This window comes from Cyprinus carpio, chromosome A25, assembly GCF_018340385.1.
Source record: "Cyprinus carpio isolate SPL01 chromosome A25, ASM1834038v1, whole genome shotgun sequence".
Lineage (NCBI taxonomy): Eukaryota > Metazoa > Chordata > Actinopteri > Cypriniformes > Cyprinidae > Cyprinus > Cyprinus carpio.
Genome location: NC_056596.1, coordinates 17,736,435 through 17,757,548, shown reverse-complemented (window position 1 = coordinate 17,757,548; position 21,114 = coordinate 17,736,435). Strand labels below are relative to the sequence as shown.

The 21,114-nt window shown below is 36.8% G+C and overlaps 5 protein-coding genes across 6 annotated transcripts; all 5 read right to left on the bottom strand.

Moving 5' to 3' along the window:
- Positions 1-350: 350 nt before the first annotated feature.
- Positions 351-761, bottom strand: LOC109062895 (histone H3). The gene has a single exon (XM_042715938.1). The coding sequence runs from the start codon at positions 759-761 to the stop codon at positions 351-353; it is 411 nt and encodes a 136-aa protein (XP_042571872.1).
- Positions 762-1,329: 568 nt separating this feature from the next.
- Positions 1,330-1,826, bottom strand: LOC122135644 (histone H2A). The gene has a single exon (XM_042715787.1). It carries the CDS (start codon positions 1,768-1,770, stop codon positions 1,384-1,386), a length of 387 nt encoding a protein of 128 aa, XP_042571721.1. The 5' UTR covers positions 1,771-1,826; the 3' UTR covers positions 1,330-1,383.
- A 1,403-nt stretch (positions 1,827-3,229) lies between these two features.
- Positions 3,230-4,442, bottom strand: LOC109062894 (histone H2B-like). The gene has a single exon (XM_042715788.1). It carries the CDS (start codon positions 4,392-4,394, stop codon positions 4,020-4,022), a length of 375 nt encoding a protein of 124 aa, XP_042571722.1. The 5' UTR covers positions 4,395-4,442; the 3' UTR covers positions 3,230-4,019.
- A 589-nt stretch (positions 4,443-5,031) lies between these two features.
- Positions 5,032-16,581, bottom strand: si:ch211-113a14.6 (histone H4). Of its 2 annotated transcripts, XM_042715792.1 has the most exons (4): positions 16,237-16,581; positions 11,457-11,476; positions 10,252-10,585; positions 5,032-5,418 (listed from the first exon to the last, which is right to left on the bottom strand). In XM_042715792.1, the coding sequence occupies exons 1-4, from the start codon at positions 16,527-16,529 to the stop codon at positions 5,082-5,084; spliced, it is 984 nt and encodes a 327-aa protein (XP_042571726.1). In that variant the 5' UTR covers positions 16,530-16,581; the 3' UTR covers positions 5,032-5,081. The 2 variants fall into 2 exon arrangements, with proteins under 2 accessions (XP_042571726.1, XP_042571725.1); XM_042715791.1 differs by lacking the exons at positions 10,252-10,585; positions 11,457-11,476 and having other exon boundaries at positions 5,032-5,393; positions 16,530-16,573.
- Positions 14,715-15,906, bottom strand: LOC109050742 (histone H2B). Its single transcript, XM_042715790.1, has one exon. It carries the CDS (start codon positions 15,637-15,639, stop codon positions 15,265-15,267), a length of 375 nt encoding a protein of 124 aa, XP_042571724.1. The 5' UTR covers positions 15,640-15,906; the 3' UTR covers positions 14,715-15,264.
- Positions 16,582-21,114: the final 4,533 nt, after the last annotated feature.

Sequence of the window (21,114 nt, the reverse complement as noted above, 5' to 3'; positions counted from 1 at the left end):
AGTTATAACATGTGGATTCAATGACTCCCAAGTGTTTATTCGTGTGTTGTCAGTCGACTATATGTTGCACTCTCAGACTGAATTATTATTTGAAGTCAGAACTAAAAGTATAGTTACAAGATATTTTTACAGCTGTGTGACGGAGAATGCTGTCAACATAAGTTCGAGAATAAAATGCTATTTACTACCTTCGATTTGCTCATTCGTTACGAGCAGCTCGTAAGTGTTTGAGTGGGCTTGAAGGAGCACAAAATGTTTTACAAGCAGGAATAAAGAACATTACACTCTGTTAGATACATTGAGGCGGCTCTGAAAAGAGCCTTTGGTGTTTAAAAGTTGGAGTCGTGGGTTTAAGCGCGCTCTCCGCGGATGCGGCGCGCCAGCTGGATGTCTTTGGGCATGATGGTGACTCTCTTGGCGTGGATGGCGCACAGGTTGGTGTCCTCGAACAGACCGACCAGATAAGCCTCGCTGGCCTCCTGCAGGGCCATGACAGCTGAGCTCTGGAAGCGCAGGTCCGTCTTGAAGTCCTGAGCGATCTCTCGCACCAAACGCTGGAAGGGCAGCTTGCGGATCAGCAGCTCGGTGGACTTCTGATAGCGACGGATCTCTCGCAGAGCCACGGTGCCGGGCCTGTAGCGATGAGGCTTCTTCACGCCGCCGGTGGCTGGAGCGCTCTTACGGGCGGCTTTGGTAGCGAGCTGCTTTCTCGGGGCTTTGCCTCCGGTGGATTTACGGGCGGTTTGTTTGGTTCTTGCCATGGTTTCTACAAGATTTCTGTCTTGTTTTCTAAAACAGAGTGATAATGTTCCTATCTGAAGCAACTTTTTAAACTGTCCTGCCGCATTGGGCGGTGCGTCAACAGAGGCATCTGATTGGTTATTGTGGTTTCGTCGCAGCGTGAGGCAGCCAATGGCAGTGCGTTTCTTGTTTTCGAACAAGTGGAGGCAGTCTTTCCCGCTCAAATGTTGTCTTTTCAGTGTCCCAAATATTAGAACCTGAAAATGCTGTTTTTATTGTTCTATAGATTTATGTTTATCGGGAGGCTGCTCTATTAGAATCAGAGCTAATGTAATGTTATAAGTAACTTACTTTTTGTATTTACACTAGATGTGAAAGTGGGTTGGAGGGTGTTACTATTCATTAACGTTTAAGATGTTTCCCTCTTGTCCTATTGTAGTGTAACAACTTTTCCACGTTTTATTATAACGTTCATTTAATGCGCTCTGCTCGCGCCGCTCATGTCAAGAGTAGACGCAGCAAAAGTTATAACAAACAGTATTAGAGTAGCCATTCAGATAAATTTCTTTTTTTATACAAATCGCTCTTCTCGAGAAAGTGGGTGGCTCTGAAAAGAGCCTTTGGAAGTGTGTACTCTTGTGTTTACTTGGTCTTGGCGGGCTTCTCGGTCTTCTTGGGCAGCAGCACGGCCTGGATGTTGGGCAGCACGCCGCCCTGAGCGATGGTCACTCCGCCGAGGAGTTTGTTCAGCTCCTCGTCGTTGCGCACCGCCAGCTGCAGGTGACGGGGGATGATACGGGTCTTCTTGTTGTCCCGAGCGGCGTTTCCGGCCAACTCCAGGATCTCAGCGGTCAGATACTCGAGCACGGCGGCCAGATACACCGGAGCACCGGCACCGACGCGCTCGGCATAGTTGCCTTTGCGGAGAAGTCTGTGAACACGACCGACGGGGAACTGAAGCCCTGCCCTGGAGGAGCGAGTCTTAGCCTTAGCTCTGGCCTTACCGCCGGTTTTGCCTCTTCCACTCATTGTCGGATTGTTGTAACTGTCACTGACGATCAACTCCTAAAATAATAACTTTTTGGTCTGACAACCGCTCTTTAAGAGACAGTGCCCGTCTTCTATTGGTCCGAGGCAGCTATAGTTGCAAACCAATCACTGCACGTCCCTCGAAATTCCAAACTCCTCCCTCTTCTCTCTGCACGGGTCCTCATTCAGTGTTGCCAATTTAGCAATTTTGTTGCTAAATTTAGCAACTTTTCAGACTACCCTTGCAACTTTTATCCCAAAAGCACCTAGCAACAAATTTAGCAATTTTTAAAATTTATTTGGCAACTTTTAGCAACTTTTGATAAGTGACTCATGCAATACAAAGGCACACATTTTCCATCCAAATTACACAAAAAGAGCAAAACAAAGATGCCTTGCAGTACACAGATCACGTGAACTGCTATTTGCAATTGTTCAATTTAATAATCTTATCATAATTGTTCATTTATGATACACTTTGTTAGTAGCTCGTACCTGTGATTGTTGACCAGTCAGTACTCTGTAAGAAAAATGGAAAAGATACTAGTAATTTTCCAGTACATTATCCATTTTCACCCTGTAACCCGAAAACACTGCATAATTTAAAATGCAGGTAAAAAAAAAAATAAAAAAAATTCATATGAACATAGTAGATTGTGTCATATTTTTACAGACTTTTCTTAGAGTGTAGCACACTAACTACTAATACACTGCTTAAAGCATAATTGTTGGGAAGGTGTAGTATGACTAGTTTACCAGCTATTAAAAATGTAAATTGTAATCATTCAAAAAATTTGTTAATGTTCAATAATTCGATAATTCAATATTTTCTAGCAGCGATACTGATATCTCTAAACTAAACTGATCTTTTAAATAATATTAAAAAAATTAAAAGAATATAATCAGTAATTATACTCACTTAATATTAGATTTTAAAGCCATGGTTTGTTGTAGTTGTTGTTTTACATTTCATAGGCCTTTTTTAGACTTTTTTTTTCTCTGACAGATTTATTAACAGCAGTTACAGAAAACACAATCCATTTAAAAACCAAACAAAAACAAAAAATTTTGTAATATAAACAAATGTACTTGCACAAACTAGCCAATTTAAAAGAAATATTACATGTACACAAAAGTTTGGGGTCAGTAAGATTTTGTAATATATATATATATATATATATATATATATAATAGATATATATATATATATATATATATATATATATATTTATATATATATATATATATATATATTTTAAGTCTCATGCTCACCAAGGCTGCACTTATTTGAACAAAACAAACAAACAGTAAAAGCAGGAATATTGTGAAATATAACAGTTAAAAATAACTCTATTTTAATGTATTTTAAAATGCATCTGTGATCAAAGCTGAATTTTCAGCATCATTACTCGTCTTCAGTGTCTCGTGATCCTTCAGAAATAATTCTAATAACATTTGCTGCTCAAGAAACATTTATTATTATTGCTGCTTCATATTTGTGTGGAAACCATGATGCATTTTTTTTTCACAATTAATTTTATATATATAGTAACAATGATATGTAATGTAATGTAGCAATGGTTTCTTGAGATCATCTTATGCTTCTGATGCTTTTGGGAAACGCAGCGCTGTTTGAACAAGCGCTGAGCCGTGCGTCAGCAGCGAACGCTGTCTGTGATCGATTGGTTCTGTCTTTCAGCATCTGCTTGTGTTCCGATGAGCGGGAGAACACAATCATTCACTAATATAGTCTATTTTTCCACTTAGAAGCTTATTTTATGCACCGAATTACATCAGTATCGAGATATATAAAAATAACCATATTAAGACCTTACACACAACATGCATATATCGAGAACATTAAGCATGGGCATTAACACCTGTGATTTTCTTTTGTTTTAATAATCAAAATTTGATAAAATCTAAATGATTTTAATCTACTATTAAATGCTAGATCAGTGATATCCAAAATAAGGAAATTAACATTTCTTGTTTAGTGATCAAAACATTTCAGAAGACAAACAAAATTAGACAGTTTACGAAACAACCACACCAGCTTTTTTTTTTTTTTTTTTTAAATGGCCTTCATTGCTTAACGCCTTGTAGCATGTCTAATTGTTTATTCCTTTAAAATAAAAGTGCTGGGTTTATTGACCGAACCCACCAGACAATAGGATGAAAAGCTCTTTGGCAGAAGACATGGGTGGCTCTTAAAAGAGCCGTTGGGGTTGTAGAAGTCAGATTACACTCTACTTGGAGCTGGTGTACTTAGTGACGGCCTTGGTGCCCTCAGACACGGCGTGTTTGGCCAGCTCTCCGGGCAGCAGCAGACGCACGGCGGTCTGGATCTCTCTCGAGGTGATGGTGGAGCGCTTGTTGTAGTGAGCGAGACGAGACGACTCACCGGCGATGCGCTCGAAGATATCGTTGACGAAAGAGTTCATGATCCCCATCGCCTTTGAGGAGATCCCGGTGTCAGGATGAACCTGCTTCAACACTTTGTACACGTAGATAGCGTAGCTCTCCTTCCTGGACTTTCTGCGCTTCTTTCCTCCTTTAGCGGCGGTCTTAGTGACCGCCTTCTTGGAGCCCTTCTTGGGAGCGGATTTCGCTGGTTCAGGCATGTTGCAAGTGTCGAACTAAACAATAGCTTTCCTTATACGAGCGTACCGGGTATTTATTGAAAGCTCATGCTAATTTATGAGGGCTGGGTTGCATTTCCTGATTGGGTCTTTGTGCACAACGAATGAAGAAAACATATTTCATTGGTTAGAAATGGGCTTCTAGACAGACACATCCGCCAATCACAGACTTCTAAATTTGAATGCTACCCGTCGCCTCCCCCACACACACTTTCCCGCTAAAGATTTTTTTTTTTTTTTTTTTTTTTTCAATCACATTCACGGAGCAGAAAAAATAAAGAAACACAAAAGAGACTTTTCTTATTTTACATACAATTGTACAGATTTAATTAACTCTTGGGGAGAACACGGATTTCAGTGAATTAATCAAGCTCGAGATAAATACAAAAACACAATATATTTAAAAATTCCATATCCTCAATCAACTAAAATTAACTTTGTACAAAAACTTCAAATAAATGCATAAATTTAAATAAATTTAAAAACGCCTTTATATTTCAGTGTGCTAAAACTACTTTTACTTTATTAAGATTTTAACAGAGAACTCAGACTATGTACTTTAAAATTTATTACCAAGTAATTCAAAGAATATTATGAAAACAGCTCTTTTTGAAAACTGTGGGTGGCTCTTAAAAGAGCCGTTGGGTTTTTAGAAGTGTACAGATATATTTAGCCTCCGAAGCCGTACAGAGTGCGTCCCTGTCGTTTCAGCGCGTACACGACGTCCATGGCGGTGACGGTCTTTCTCTTGGCGTGCTCGGTGTAGGTCACAGCATCGCGGATCACATTCTCCAGGAACACCTTCAGCACACCGCGGGTCTCCTCGTAGATCAGACCGGAGATACGCTTGACTCCGCCGCGGCGAGCGAGACGGCGGATGGCGGGTTTGGTGATGCCCTGGATGTTATCACGCAGAACCTTACGGTGACGCTTAGCGCCTCCTTTTCCAAGTCCCTTACCGCCTTTGCCTCTTCCAGACATGTTTACAACTTTCAAATTCACTACGCTGCACAGTCAAGCTGTTTATGAAAAGTAGGTCGATACAAATAGTACTTTAAAATCAGTTACAGGACCTACTTGAAACACAGAAAGGCGGAGCTATACAGCAACATACGTCATCATTCCAGTATGTATGGACAACGTCGGAGAATCACATGGTATAAATTACCTAATTCTCAGCCGCCTTTTTAACATTTCTTAAATTAAATTGATGCATTTCTTAAATCTCTTAGGTTGATTAAAAACAATAAAAGTGAAAAAAAAAAATATATATATATACAGTACAGGTCAAAAGTTTGGAAACATTACTATTTTTAATGTTTTTGAAAGAAGTCTCTTCTGCTCATCAAGCCTGCATTTATTTGATCAAAAATACAGAAAAAAACAGTAATATTGTGAAATATTATTACAACTTAAAATAATAGTTTTCTATTTGAATATACTTTAAAAAAAAAAAAATTCTTCCTGTGATGCAAAGCTGAATTTTCAGCATCATTTACTCCAGCCTTCAGTGTCACATGTAACATCCAGTCTATCACATGATCATTTAGAAATCATTCTAATATTCTGATTTATTATGAGTGTTGGAAACAGTTCTGCTGTCTAATATATTTGATGAATAAAAGGTTAAAAAGAACTGCATTTATAAAAAATAAAAAAAAAAAAAATCTAATAATATATATTCTAATAATATATATTCTTTACTATAACTTTTTATCAATTTAACACATCCTTGCTGAATAAAAGTATTGATTTTATTTAAAAAAAGAAAGAAAAAAACATTACTGTCCCCAAATTACTGACCAGTAGTGTATATTGTTATTTCAAAATATTTATATTTTAAAAACATAGCTTCTTTTTTTATTTTTATTTTTTTACTTTTTATTCATCAAAGTATCCTAAAAAAAAGTATCACATGTTCTGAAAAAATATTAAGCAGCAGAACTGTTTCCAACTTTGATAATGAATCATCATATTAGAATGATTTCTAAAGGATCATGTGATAATGATCCTAAAAATTCAGCTTTGCATCAGAGAAATAAATGATAATTTAAAGTATAATACATTTTAAAACAATTATTTTAAGTTGTAATAATATATCACAATATTAATTTTTTTTTTCTGTATTTTTGATCAAATAAATGCAGGCTTTATGAGCAGAAGAAACTTCTTTCAAAAACATTAAAAATAGTAATGTTTCCGCACATAGAAAACAGCTGTTTTAATATATATATATATATATATATATATATATATATATATATATATATATATATATATATATATATATGTATATATTTTTTTAGTATTTTTTTAGTTAGTATTTTAGTTAGTATTTTTTTATGATGATTGTTTTGCTAATACCACAGCACAGAATTACGTTGTGTCACTTCAAGTTATGATGTGGCCCTTGCGACAAAGAATCATAACTTGAATTGTCTCATTATGATTAAACAGGCGTGCATCATAATTAGGCAAGACGCTAATATAAACTGAAAACAAGGCCACTAGTCAGTATTTCAGCAACCATTGATTTAAATATCAACTGACCAAATGTCATAATATCAGCAGGGTTGTAGCCTATATCAACTTTTTTGGGACTCGCTTGTTAAGTCTGAAGTCACGTGTCACCTCTTCCGTGTCCATCAGATACCTACATTTGTGAGTGATATTGACTGGAAAAAAGTCTGGCTTCTGCCCAATCGATATCTCTTAACAAATAAAGTGAAAGAAGTATCCTTTAAACTTCTCCACAGAATATACCCTACTAAACATTATTTAATTAAATTTAAGAACGATATTGATGTTAGCTGTGGCTTTTGCAAGCAGAAGCCAGAGACAGCTGTTCATTTATTTTGGCACTGCCCTTTTGTGTCTTTTTTTCTGGAGGAATGTACTTGGCTTTTATTGTTAGTTATGTTGATGGAGATTTTATATAATAGAAAAAAGATCTTCTATTAATCACTACAAAAAACAAAAAAAAAAAAAACACCATCAATTATATTAATTATATTATAATTTATACAAAAATTTTATACAAAAGGTGCTAATATACACTCACAATGCGATATAATACTACCAAAAAAATTATAATCCTAACCTTTAACTCCATACCGAAATCCCAGATAGTCAGACAATGAATATATAAATAAAAATAAATAAATATAAAAATTATTTTTGTTTGGGACGCTGTGAGCATGGAGACTGTACATTGTAAGTTTGAAAACGTTTAGATTAAATGTTTAATATAAATAAAAAGTGCTCATAAATGGCTGCTGAGGTCGTATTGTGAAGCCAGTTGAGGCTTGGACCTGGAAACAGCGCTTCTTACGTCATCACCTAACAACCGAATAATGGTTAAATATATTTAATTTGTTTGGATACGGAGCTGAATATAAATGCATATGGTAGGCCTAAGTTTGAGAGTTTTTTTTTTTTTTTCCCATTTGTCGGTAACTACATTTCTATCAGAATAATTTTATTTGTTTTCTTTTTCAGATAAGAGATTTAATGTCTGTGTACCGAAAGTGACAATCCTGATGTTCATTTTATCATCTGTCCTGAACATCTGTCTCTCTCTGTTTTACACAATGTTATAAACATTAAATTAACTCTTGAAGGGAAAATCAATATACTGCGAAAGAAAGAAAGTTAAAAAAAAACAAAAAAACAAAAAAAAAACCTTGACGTTTAAACCTTTCTGCAAAAAAAAAGTGTTTGTGTAAAATTGTTACTTAGCAATTCTCAACAAAAAAATAAATAAAAATAAAATACACATTTGGAATTATATTATAGTAATTAAAGGGGATAGTTCACCCAAAGATGCCAGTTACCCCATGATTTACTCCCCTTGCAGCTTCCAGAGGGGGCTGTGATGGTGTTACCGGCCCGTTTCTTCACTCTAGAGTTGTAGAAGTGCTGAAGGGTGGGCAGGTGCACCATCCTTTCAGCTGTCCTGACAGTCCGTGGCAGTCCTCTTATATCTCATTTGCTGGCTGACCCAAACCAGACCGTTATAGACAATATACAGGATTCAAATGGAAGGTATACAAAATAATGAGACTGGATTGAGAAGACAAGAAGAATCAATATCTAGAATCTGAATCGGCCATACAACATAAAAAACGCGAGTTACGTAATCAGATTACTTTCCAAGTGGATTATAGGCAGTGTTGGGGGTAATGCATTACAAGTAACGCGAGTTACGTAATCAGATTACTTTTTTCAAGTAACTAGTAAAGTAACGCATAACTTTTTAATTTACGAGAAAATATCTGAGTTACTTTTCCAAAAAAGTAACGCCAGTTACTTTGTATTCCCATTTTTTGACTGACACGCCTCCTGTTCCCATATTGGGAGAAATCGGAAGTATGAAGGCGTTGTGTGCGCTGTGTGAACATGATGTTACTGTAGTTCTAGACTAAATGTGAATGTGCATTAATTCATCCCACTCACAAAAAAACAAAAAACAAAACAGATTTAGTATTCATCAAAATTAATCAAAACAGTGAAAATGCAAACTCAGAATATCACGCAAACCTGCAATAACTAAATATATTAAATAACACAAATGTATCTATTCCCATTTTATTGACAGTGTCTTTGCTGCTGACCTTTAATGATCCAGTTCAACCATACTAATAATCAAAAATGACTTTAGATAAACTAACAATTGTGCTTCATTGTTTTTTTTTTAATTGCTGAAGAGTGTTGAACCTTCTTCTCCTGTGTTCTACTGTACATACATGAATTTACTTTTCCTTCAGCCTGAGGTTTATTCATTACACTTTTTGCTGTGAAAGGGCTTTTACATTTGCTATAAATAGAACTTCTTAAATTAAAAACAATCAAGCCCTGCTCATATTTAAAAAGTAACGTTAAAGTAACGCAAAAGTAATTTAACACATTACTTTCCATACAAAGTACCTAAGTAACGTATTTAGTTACTTTTTTAGGGAGTAACGCAATATTGTAAGGCATTACTTTTAAAAGTAACTTTCCCCAACACTGATTATAGGCATTGTGGAAATTATGAAACTGTTGAACGTCCGACTGCACTGTAACGTTAGTGCATATAACAATGAATGACAAATGTTAGAAGTTAAAATACTGGAGGTGAAATCAATGTTAGAATTTTAATAAACATTAACATCGCTCTGTTAAATTATCTAAAACAAACAGGAAATTAGATAGCCTACAAACTTAATTCTATAATTTTATTTTGAATATATATATATATATATATATATATATATATATATATATATAGAGAGAGAGAGAGAGAGAGAGAGAGAGAGAGAGAGAGAGAGAGAGAGAGAGAGATAGTGATACAAAGAGCATGTATTTCATTTGTTACACCAATGGACAGCTTTAATTTCACTTTCAGTGAAGTTTGTTTCTGTCTGCAGTTGTTTTATTGTTAAAGACAATGTATCAACGTGCTACACTTGGAGCCATTAAAGCTGCGAAAGGAAAATAAAATGTATTGAAAAAAAGAGATTAAGTTTTAACATTCACTTGTAGTAACAATAGTATTTTTCCCATTAACACGGTTTAAATTTCCTCTACAGAAATGTAATTGCATTAACGGAATACATTTGAGGTCGCTGTATATTTTATATATTCATGTCACCTGTTGGAGAGATTTTGAGTGGGTTTAAATGAGCAAATCAACATAAACAAGGAAATCCCACTCTGTTAGATAAATTGAGGCGGCTCTGAAAAGAGCCTTTGGGTTTAAAAGTTGAAGTCGTGGGTTTAAGCGCGCTCTCCGCGGATGCGGCGCGCCAGCTGGATGTCTTTGGGCATGATGGTGACTCTCTTGGCGTGGATGGCGCACAGGTTGGTGTCCTCGAACAGACCGACCAGATAAGCCTCGCTGGACTCTTGCAGGGCCATGACAGCTGAGCTCTGGAAGCGCAGGTCCGTCTTGAAGTCCTGAGCGATCTCTCGCACCAGACGCTGGAAGGGCAGCTTGCGGATCAGCAGCTCGGTGGATTTCTGATAGCGACGGATCTCTCGCAGAGCCACGGTGCCGGGCCTGTAGCGATGAGGCTTCTTCACGCCGCCGGTGGCTGGAGCGCTCTTACGGGCGGCTTTGGTAGCGAGCTGCTTCCTCGGGGCTTTGCCGCCGGTGGATTTACGGGCGGTTTGTTTGGTTCTTGCCATGGTTTCTACAAGATTTCTGTCTTGTTTTCTAAAACAATGATAATGTTTCTATCTGCAGCAACTTTTTAAACTGTCCTGCCGCATTGGGCGGTGCGTCAACAGAGGCATCTGATTGGTTATTGTGGTTTCGCCGCAGCGTGAGGCAGCCAATGACAATGCGTTTCCTGTTTTCGAACAAGTGAAGGCAGTCTTTCCCGCTCAAATGTTGTCCGTTCAGTGTCCCAATATTAGAACCTAAAAATGTTGTTTTTATTTATCTATAGATTTATGTTTGTCGGGAGGGTGCTCTATTAGAATCAGAGCTAATGTAATGTTATGTAACTTACTTTTTGTATTTACACTAGATGTGAAAGTGGGTTGGAGGGTGTTACTATTCATTAACTTTTAAGATGTTTCTCTGTTGTCCTATTGTAGTGTAACAACTTTTCCACGTTTTATTGTAACGCTCATTTAATTCGCTCTGCTCATAACCAGAGTAGACACAGCAAAACTTATAACAATCAATATTAGATTATCCATTCAGATTTTATATATATACACATATATATACACATATATATACACATATATATATACACACATATATATATACACACATATATATATATATATATATATATATAATATATATATATATATATATATATATATATACACACACACACACACACACACACACACACACACACACACACACATATATATATACACATATATACACACACACACACACACACACACACAAATCGCTCTTCTCGAAAACGTGGGTGGGCTCTGAAAAGAGCCTTTGGAAGTTGTGTATTCTTGTGTTTACTTGGTTTTGGCGGGCTTCTCGGTCTTCTTGGGCAGCAGTACGGCCTGGATGTTGGGCAGCACGCCGCCCTGAGCGATGGTCACTCCGCCCAGGAGTTTGTTGAGCTCCTCGTCGTTGCGCACCGCCAGCTGCAGGTGACGGGGGATGATACGGGTCTTCTTGTTGTCCCGAGCGGCGTTTCCGGCCAACTCCAGGATCTCAGCGGTCAGATACTCGAGCACAGCGGCCAGATACACCGGAGCACCGGCACCGACGCGCTCGGCATAGTTGCCTTTGCGGAGGAGTCTGTGAACACGACCGACGGGGAACTGAAGCCCTGCCCTGGAGGAGCGAGTCTTAGCCTTGGCTCTGGCCTTACCGCCGGTTTTACCTCTCCCGCTCATTTTAGAAGCTCGCAGTAGTAGCTACAGCTGTTTAACGTATGAAATAATCGAGATTACGGGACAATCAGCGTTTAATAGAGAGTGCTCGTCGTCTATTGGCCAGAATCTGTCACAGATGAAAACCAATCACTGCAGATCCCTCCAAAACTCGAAACCCTCTCCTCTTTCTCCCAGCATTTTTATTGTTATCTGTTGTAATGAATTAATGAATATTTAATATATAAATGCATTATATATTAAATGTGCGTTTAAATTATAGACTGTATGGTTTAAATGCAAAAGAAGATAAGATAACAAGTATAAAATCGCACGTTGAATTATATGTCCAGACAGGGGCGGTTCTAGGGTGAGTGGAGATCCGGGGCTTAGCCCAGAAAAATCCATGTATGTGACTTTTTATTTTAATAAATCAGAAAGATGTACCTTGTTTAAAATATACAAAAACAATAAAAAAACAAATTTTAAAACATTTTATTTTAAGTTTATCCTTTGTATCCTGACACATATGCTGATGTTGTGTCTTTATCTCGCTTTTTTTTTTTGTCTCTGTCTCTCAGTTTTCTTTTCTTTTCCAATCAAGCCCGACTGGCTACACTCGTCCTGGTAGAACAGGAATAAGAAGCAAACATTAAGCAGTGCACTGACATACTCTTACTCTACAAAGATATACCGGTCAAAGGACTTTATCTCTGTGTTTATGCATTACAGTAAACAGATTCAAGTTATTCAGTCTGGCAGATAAACCGTACCCTCTACTGAAGTCTGTGCATCATTCATATCTCCATGTGTTTCAGTTGTTTTGTAACTCTTCCAGCATGTCATGGAAGCCTTGTTCATGCTCTCTGAATGATTCTAAAACCCTTTTCCAGTTGGAGAAACCTGCAATTGTTAATGTGTCTTTGCTGTTTCGGATATGATGCTTGCCAAAGAGGCGACAAGAAAAGCAGAATGCAGAATTTCTGGATATACTCAAGCCACGGAAATGCATCTAGCCAATTCTTATTAAAAGCTCTCTGCTGTGTTCCAAATTGGGGTAAAGGTATACTGCTGAAGCTTCACGTGTTTTGGACCTGTCTGCAGTGTTCCTAGATCATCCCTTTCACCTTCTAAAGCCTCTTCTTTCCTTGCTGACTCATCTAAGACATGGTAAAATAGTAAGCTCAGCTCTATTATTGTTTTAATAGTCTTCACTTAACGGCATGATTTTTGTGAGAATAGATAAAAAAGGTGAATAAAGAATCTATAATAAAAAAAAAAAAAAAACTTCACCCATTCTTCCTGCACATATTACATTTTATAGGCTACCTTATTCTTACTTTATACTTACACTTACATATATAATACACACACAAACACTAAAAGCAAGGATAATTATAAACACAGGGCTCTATACACTTATATTTTTGAAGGAGCACTTACACAGAACTTACAAATTGCATAAATAATCTTATGAGGCTAATGTATCAAATATAAAATTTGGAATACAGAAATATGAAATTATGAAAAAAATTAGAATGGTACTTTGCCACTAGATGGCGGTAAGCCACTCCCTTAATGAGTGAGTCGGTCAGTCATTTAATCAATGGATTCGTTCGAAACAGATGATTCATTCAGAAAAAAAGCAAGCAACTGTTTTTATGAATGGGTCAGTGAATCATTTACTCGAGCAAATTTATTCAGTAAACACTGCTGTGTGTTGCTGCAGAGCACAACAACATGCTTTGTTTTGAACCATTTCCTTTGCGAAATGTGTCTTTTTTATTATCTTGTTTATTGAATTGTTGCCCTGACACGAAAAGTCTGCCACAGACCGTGCTAACCAAACATTATAACCGCTCTGTGTGTGTGTGTGTGTCCTAAAGACTGTGCTGCGCAAGCGTTAACTGTTAGATGTTCAAAATGTAACGTTAAATCAGACACAATTTAAAACCGAAAAAGAAATATAAATACTATGATTAAAAGTTACAGATACCTGAAGCTGTTGTTTCTTGGCGTCTAAATGTTGTCTATTCTTTTGAAGAATTTTGAAATATCCATTTCAATTTTCAAATAAATTGATCTAGTAAAATACTACACGCCAACAAACCACCTGGCTCCAAAAGATCTCATATCATTGGCTGGATCGTACAGACGCTCATCGATGGTTGGCCAGTTTACATGTCAGTCAGAAGCACTAGACTCAGTGGGCGGTTTTTGTCGGGTGTGAATGACAAACGCGTAAATTGACAGACACTGTAGACGTGAGAGTCGAGAGATATTTATTTATTTATTTATTTATTTAAATTCTAATATAAATTACTTTATTGGGCATGAAAACTCATTGATGCATGGTGGTAATAAAAACATTCGGGGCTTTACTGAAAACATTCGGGGCTCCAGCCCCCTTAGCCCACCCCTAACGCCGCCCCTGTGTCCAGATAAACACTGGAAAGACAGAAACTGTTGATTTTGAAAGTAAACCAGCCTCTTCTCTTCAAATCAAGCCTATCCGTTTATTTGAATGCATCCTATCAATAAATGTGCTTCAAATATTGTATTTAAGATGCTGATGTGATTTTTTGTTTGTTTTGTTTTTTACATACAGTATTATAATGTATTGCAGACTGTATTGTCCTAATACTTAGATAATACAAGTACCCTCAAATGCTCAAAAGCAGCATTAAATAAAGATCATTAATACTTTGCTCTTTAATCGTAGCAATCTTAAAAGAGCTGTTTTGTTTTGGGAAGAATCAGTCTTAAAGACTCATTTCTTTTTGGGTGCCGCCTTTTTAGGGCTCTTGGCTGGTTTCTTATGTGTATACATATATATATATACTTAAAATTTAATTTATTCCATATATATATATATAGATAGATAGATAGATAGATAGATAGATAGATAGATAGATATAGATGTGTGTGGGTGTGTGTAAATAATGGATTTCTACTTTAATATACTTAAAATTTAATTTATTCCTGCGCTGGCAATGCTATATTTACGGCATCATTACAGTCATCAGTGTCACATGATTCTTCAGAAATCATTCTATTATCCGGATAGAAATGCTACACACATTTCTTATATTCAACGTTCTGGTCAATGTAGCTCTGCCCATGTATTTGATTCATAGAAAACACACACGCACCTAAAGAAATAGTATGGGAAATAAATGCTGTTCTTTTGTTCTAATCTTTAATTCTGAAAAATTGTTTAAGTTTGAACAATATGTAACACGGAATACAATTCTGTTGACGGTTTCGTTATTTGAGTAATAAGACTATTGTTAGAAAAACAAGAACAAGCTTAAATAGTATTTTAGAGATTTTGTGTGATGCAAGCATTTACTGTATATTAAGGGTTTTTGTTCGTCCAATAAGCTAAACTTCTCTTTAATAAAACCTTGATTTAACAAACAACCACATATTTAAACGCTGAAAGCCCTTTAACTGAAATGATGGGTGGCTCTTAAAAGAGCCGTTGGGGTTGTAGAAGTCAGATTACACTCTATTTGGAGCTGGTGTACTTGGTGACGGCCTTGGTGCCCTCAGACACGGCGTGTTTGGCCAGCTCTCCGGGAAGCAGCAGACGCACGGCGGTCTGGATCTCTCTCGATGTGATGGTGGAGCGCTTGTTGTAGTGAGCGAGACGAGACGACTCACCGGCGATGCGCTCGAAGATGTCGTTGACGAAAGAGTTCATGATGCCCATCGCCTTGGAGGAGATCCCGGTGTCAGGATGAACCTGCTTCAACACTTTGTACACGTAGATAGCGTAGCTCTCCTTCCTGGACTTTCTGCGCTTCTTTCCTCCTTTAGCGGCAGTCTTAGTGACCGCCTTCTTGGAGCCCTTCTTGGGAGCGGATTTCGCTGGTTCAGGCATGTTGCAAGTGTCGAACAAAACAATAGCTTTCCTTACAGGAGCGTACCGGGTATTTATTGAAAGCTCATGCTAATTTATGAGGGCTGGGTTGCATTTACTGATTGGGTCTTTGTGCACAACGAATGAAGAAAACATATTTCATTGGTTACAAATGGGCTTCTAGAAAGACACATCCGCCAATCACAGGCTTCTAAATTTGAATGCGTCCCGTCGCCTCCCCCACACACGCGTCTGTTTTTCCCGCCCAATATGTTTTTGTGACTACGATCACGAAAAAAAAAAAAAAAAAAATCGTATTATTGACATCCTATTGTGCACATGATTTAATGAACTCTTGGAGACAACACGAATTTCCGTGAATTAATCAATTTAAGATCGAGATTAAGGAAAAAAAAAAAAAAAAAAAAAATACATTTCAGTGTGCTAAAATTACTTCTACTTTGAAGATTTTAAAGAACTCAGACTGTGTACTTTAAACTGATTACAAATTAATTCCCTGAACATTATGAAAACAGCTCTTTTTGAAAATGTGGGTGGCTCTTAAAAGAGCCGTTGGGTTTTTAGAAGTATACAGGTATTTAGCCTCCGAAGCCGTACAGAGTGCGTCCCTGTCGTTTGAGCGCGTACACGACGTCCATGGCGGTGACGGTCTTTCTCTTGGCGTGCTCAGTGTAGGTCACAGCGTCGCGGATCACGTTCTCCAGGAACACCTTCAGCACACCGCGGGTCTCCTCGTAGATCAGACCGGAGATACGCTTGACCCCACCGCGGCGAGCGAGACGGCGGATGGCGGGTTTGGTGATGCCCTGGATATTATCACGCAGAACCTTACGATGACGCTTAGCGCCTCCTTTCCCGAGTCCCTTACCGCCTTTGCCTCTTCCAGACATAACGTTAACTTCTCAAGATTCTGATGCGAAACCAGTTGAGAACGTACGTGCGTGAAGACCTTTATAGTAGCCTACAGGACCTAATTGAAACACACGAAGGCGGATCTATGCTGCGTCATATATGATACACGTCATTCATTCACATGGTGATCAGGTGTTATCTGTTATTACAGGCTCCTGCAGTATGTTTTCGTTTTGTATTTACAGTTTACAAGTGTGACCATTTATCAAATTCTACACAATTGTATTTAACATTGAACTATGCACGCAAGCTTTCCAAAGAGAGATAGTGTGCACTGCCAGCTCAAGCTTCGAAACATATTATTGCTATTATGTTATTATTATTAGATTCATGTTGCAGGAAGTATCCGTCCATTATTCAGTCCCCCTGTCCTCTCACGGGGATACTAGAGCTTAGAAAACCCTGGACAGATGCAGGAAATATTAACAATATTATTAATAATATAATATTATCTAATTAATAATATAATATATAATATTATTTCCTGCAATCTTTAGCCAAAGAGTGTTGAAGTTAGGTGCGGCCCTGCAACAAAGAAACCCTCATAACTTGAAATGCTTCATTATGATGCAACATATTTAGGTATAAGGGGCTAATATAAACTGAAAATAAAAATTGAACAGATTCAAATGACGGCCACCAACAAGACAATATTAAAGCGACCAATAATTTTAATATCAGCTGACCAAAAATCATGTTTTATCAACAGGGTCATATATCAACTTTTTTTATGAATCGACCACAAGGTGGCACTATAATTGCTGAAAAACATAAACTGCTGAAAATATGTAATTTGTTTTGATATTAGAGCTGTCCGTTCTTATAATAAGTTCGAGAGGTTGTTGAATACGATTGTTTGATTGATTAAATACCTTTCCCCTATTTAAGTATTTATTTATTTTTTTATTCACATGTCAGTCATTTTAAGCTTGTGCATTCCTTCTCAATTTGGCACTATACTTCAACACTCTGGCTTATATATATATATATATATATATATATATAAGCCAGAACCTGAACAAGACGCTTTCCTGTGTCACGCTGGAAAACTGAAAGACGCTTTGTGATTGGTTAATGTGTCAACGAGTTCAGCTCTGATTGGTCGATCTCATTTCAGTTTGCTCATCAGTTCGTGCTGCTGACGATAACTTGTCTGAAATGTGTCTGTGTTCGTTGACAAACTCCGGTAAATGTTCTGTTTACCACGTTACCACCCTGTACATAATTACACGAGATAAGCTTAACCTCCTTCCTCTTTCAAGACGGCGTTCTGGTTAAATCTGCTGGGTTTTTGTTCTCCTGTTTTAGAGCTGTTAGAAAAAGGGAAGTCTCAGGCACTGACAGAAAATATTAGCTTTTAGCACTCATATTGTAACTGTTTATATTGTGCATCATCGAAACATTTATGTATACACAATCAAATATCACTCTTGATCAATCATTTATCCCACGCAGTTTGTGGTTTTGCTATATTGCTAGTTAGCTTGCTATTTCCCTCGTCAGTTATGAAATACAGCTGGATATAACTGTTTTCCTGCTCATCTGAATACACGCAAATGATGCAAGACAGAACCAATCCATCACAGAGCGCGTTCACTGCAGTGCATTCAAACAGTGCTGCGTTTCCCAAAAGCATCATAAGAAAGCATTAAAGCTTTCGGGAACGGCAGCCCTGAACAATGCTTATCAGAAGACAGAAAAAAAAAAAAAAAAAAAACATGTTTGGGTTATTTCACAATAAACAAATTACAATCGTAGCCTACATAGTTTGTGCAATTATATTTATTTAAATCGAACGTTGAAAGATAATACAGATCATGTTCTATTCTGTAATGTTAATATAAATCATGCACAGTCAGAACAAAAAGGTTGCATTTTATGCATGCAACAGCCTGTCACTGGCAGTCCCTTATGAAAATGAACCATGGTTAAAGTGACCATAGTTCAACTGTAGTATTTGAAGATTTTAATCATGTGTAAACAAAAAACACATTTGAACCATATGTAAACAAAAATATAACCTAATAAATTACAATTAAAGCGTTTTGAATTTTAAAAGGCATTTAAACATAAAGTTCAGTGGTAATCCTTACCCATTTCACTCTTAGTACTTTAATAATTTTCATCATTTAAAAGCTTAGTTCAGAAGTATCGTATCGGTATCGTATCGTAGCGACGATACTGCCTTGAAAAATATCGGTATCGTATCGAAAACAAAATAAGTGGTATCGCCCATCCCTAATCTGAATCAGCGTCAGGCTCAGATGAGGGTTTCTCACTGAAACTCTTATATGCATGTACTATAGAAATATATATATATAGGTACTAAACATATGTTCTTGTTTGACTTTATTGTATTTTGAGTCATCTGAGGTTTTATTATCAGCATCTCTAGAGTATGGATTTTAAGGAATATTAGTGTTTATAATGATTATAATGTTTATGATTGAACGATACGTGATATGATTTGGAACGAGGCACGTGATTATGTTATGAACTGAAACTTTGCTTAATATTTTCAACATTATTTAATTAAAAAAACACAATGAAGTGAATGAATGAACAAACAAACAAACAAACAGGGTGTTAGTGTTGGTATAGTTGAAAAATGGACACTAATATTTTGGTTTGAAATTTCTGTATAAATGTGTATATGAGAACATGTTTTCAATAAGTGTTAACTGCAATGTTTATTTTTTTTTTTTTTCACTTTTAATAAAAATACTTTAATATGAAAATGCCAATTCGGGGTTTAGCCTATATGATCAAAATTGTAAGAATTCATTAGAGACTGTCCATTAGAAATTGATTTTGTAAATCCTACTACACAATTAAATAACTAGTGACAAAATACAAAATTTTAGAGCAATATTCAAATTCTTGACAAGTTTGAAATATAATAATGCAATGCAGTCAATTAGCATCATTGTGTCACAGTTTGCATCAGAAAATGCACATGCAGACAGATGTAGTTTAAAGGGATACTCTCAACCCCATGTCGTTCCAAACCCGTAAAAGCTTCATTCGTCTTCTGAACACAATTTAAGATATTCACGAAGAAAACAAAAATAACAACTTTATTCAACAATTCCTCTCCTCTGTGTCTCTCCAAATCAGCGTAGCGCCATTTTGGCAAATCTGAGCCGCGCTGCGCCTTTTTCTTTCAAACCAAAGCGTAAATACACGAAATAAGCGTATCCTTGTGGTGCGGCTAACACAGAAGAACGTACGCCATCTGTGTACTAGTCAGATTTGTCAAAATGGCACTACACTGATTTGGAGAGACACAGAGGAGAGGAATTGTTGAATAAAGTCATTATTTTTGTTTTCACTTCCACATTTCTCATGATGCTATTTTTATGTGGTAGGTGTTTCAATGAGTTTAACTGTTTAAACTCCTACTCCCATTTCAAACTGAGCAGAAGGTAATGTTTTTTGTTCAGCCGTTTATTTAAAAAAAAACAAAAACAAACAAACATTAACTTCGGGTTGATGAAACCTGAAATGCAAAGATGCACATTTCTAGGTTTTACAATTCAATCCTTCAGCACTCTATGAAAATAGATCCAATAAAGCCAACGCAGGAGCAACACACCGTAGTTGTTTTAATCCTGAATTGGTTGAGTGAATGATTCAGTAAATCACTTATAATAGTGACTTGTCGATACCTACTTGTCTAACAAGAAAGGTTCACCGAAATATCCCACACACTGACGAGTCGAGTGATACAGTGAAAGTCCCAGTGCTGAATATCATCCCAGTGATTGAATATCAGCACATTTGAAACACTGCTCAACCAATGAACGAAACTAACTGCTGTATAATACTGTGTATCTGAAGTGTCTGCGTTGCCTGGCACTAACAAACAAACTTCTTCCAGTTAGACTAAAGTACTACATTAATTAGAAGAAGAGGTATTGATTTGATTATAGACTTTAGTCAGGGTGGATTTGACGTGGATGAAAATGAGGCTGGGGAATAGACTTTAGTCTTTACAGTTGCATTCACTTTATAAAGGCTAGATCACATGTTGTTTTTGTTTCATTTTTTACGGTAATATTCAAGCAACCGCAGCTTCCAGTTGTTTCTTTTTTTTTTTTTAGTGTAAAATTTTGTTTATTTATTTTTTATTATTATTATATTTTTTTACAGTGTACTAAAGGTATTCTGGAACAATGATTTGTCAGCTGAACAATTGGAATATTGTTAAACAACAGTGCAATGCATCAAACCCACTTTATTTGCCCTTGTTTTCATGCCTGTTTTCATGCCTGTTTCATACCCTTTGAGTGGTGAAACACTAAGGGTTGGTTGGTTTGTGTATTTATTTTTTACCCAACCACCCACAAGTTGTTCTAAATCCATATGACTTTGTCTTGTGAACTCAAAAGAAACATTTAGTGACACTATAGCAAATTCAAAAAGAGGATAAAACAAAGCATTAAAGTAGTTCAATATCGTGTGTGTGCAGTCTTGTTTAGATTCTGGTACCGTGTTGTGGAAGTATACCAGCGGGCTCTTTTATACAGCGATGGCTACAGACGGCCTGTTTGAGGTGAGCAC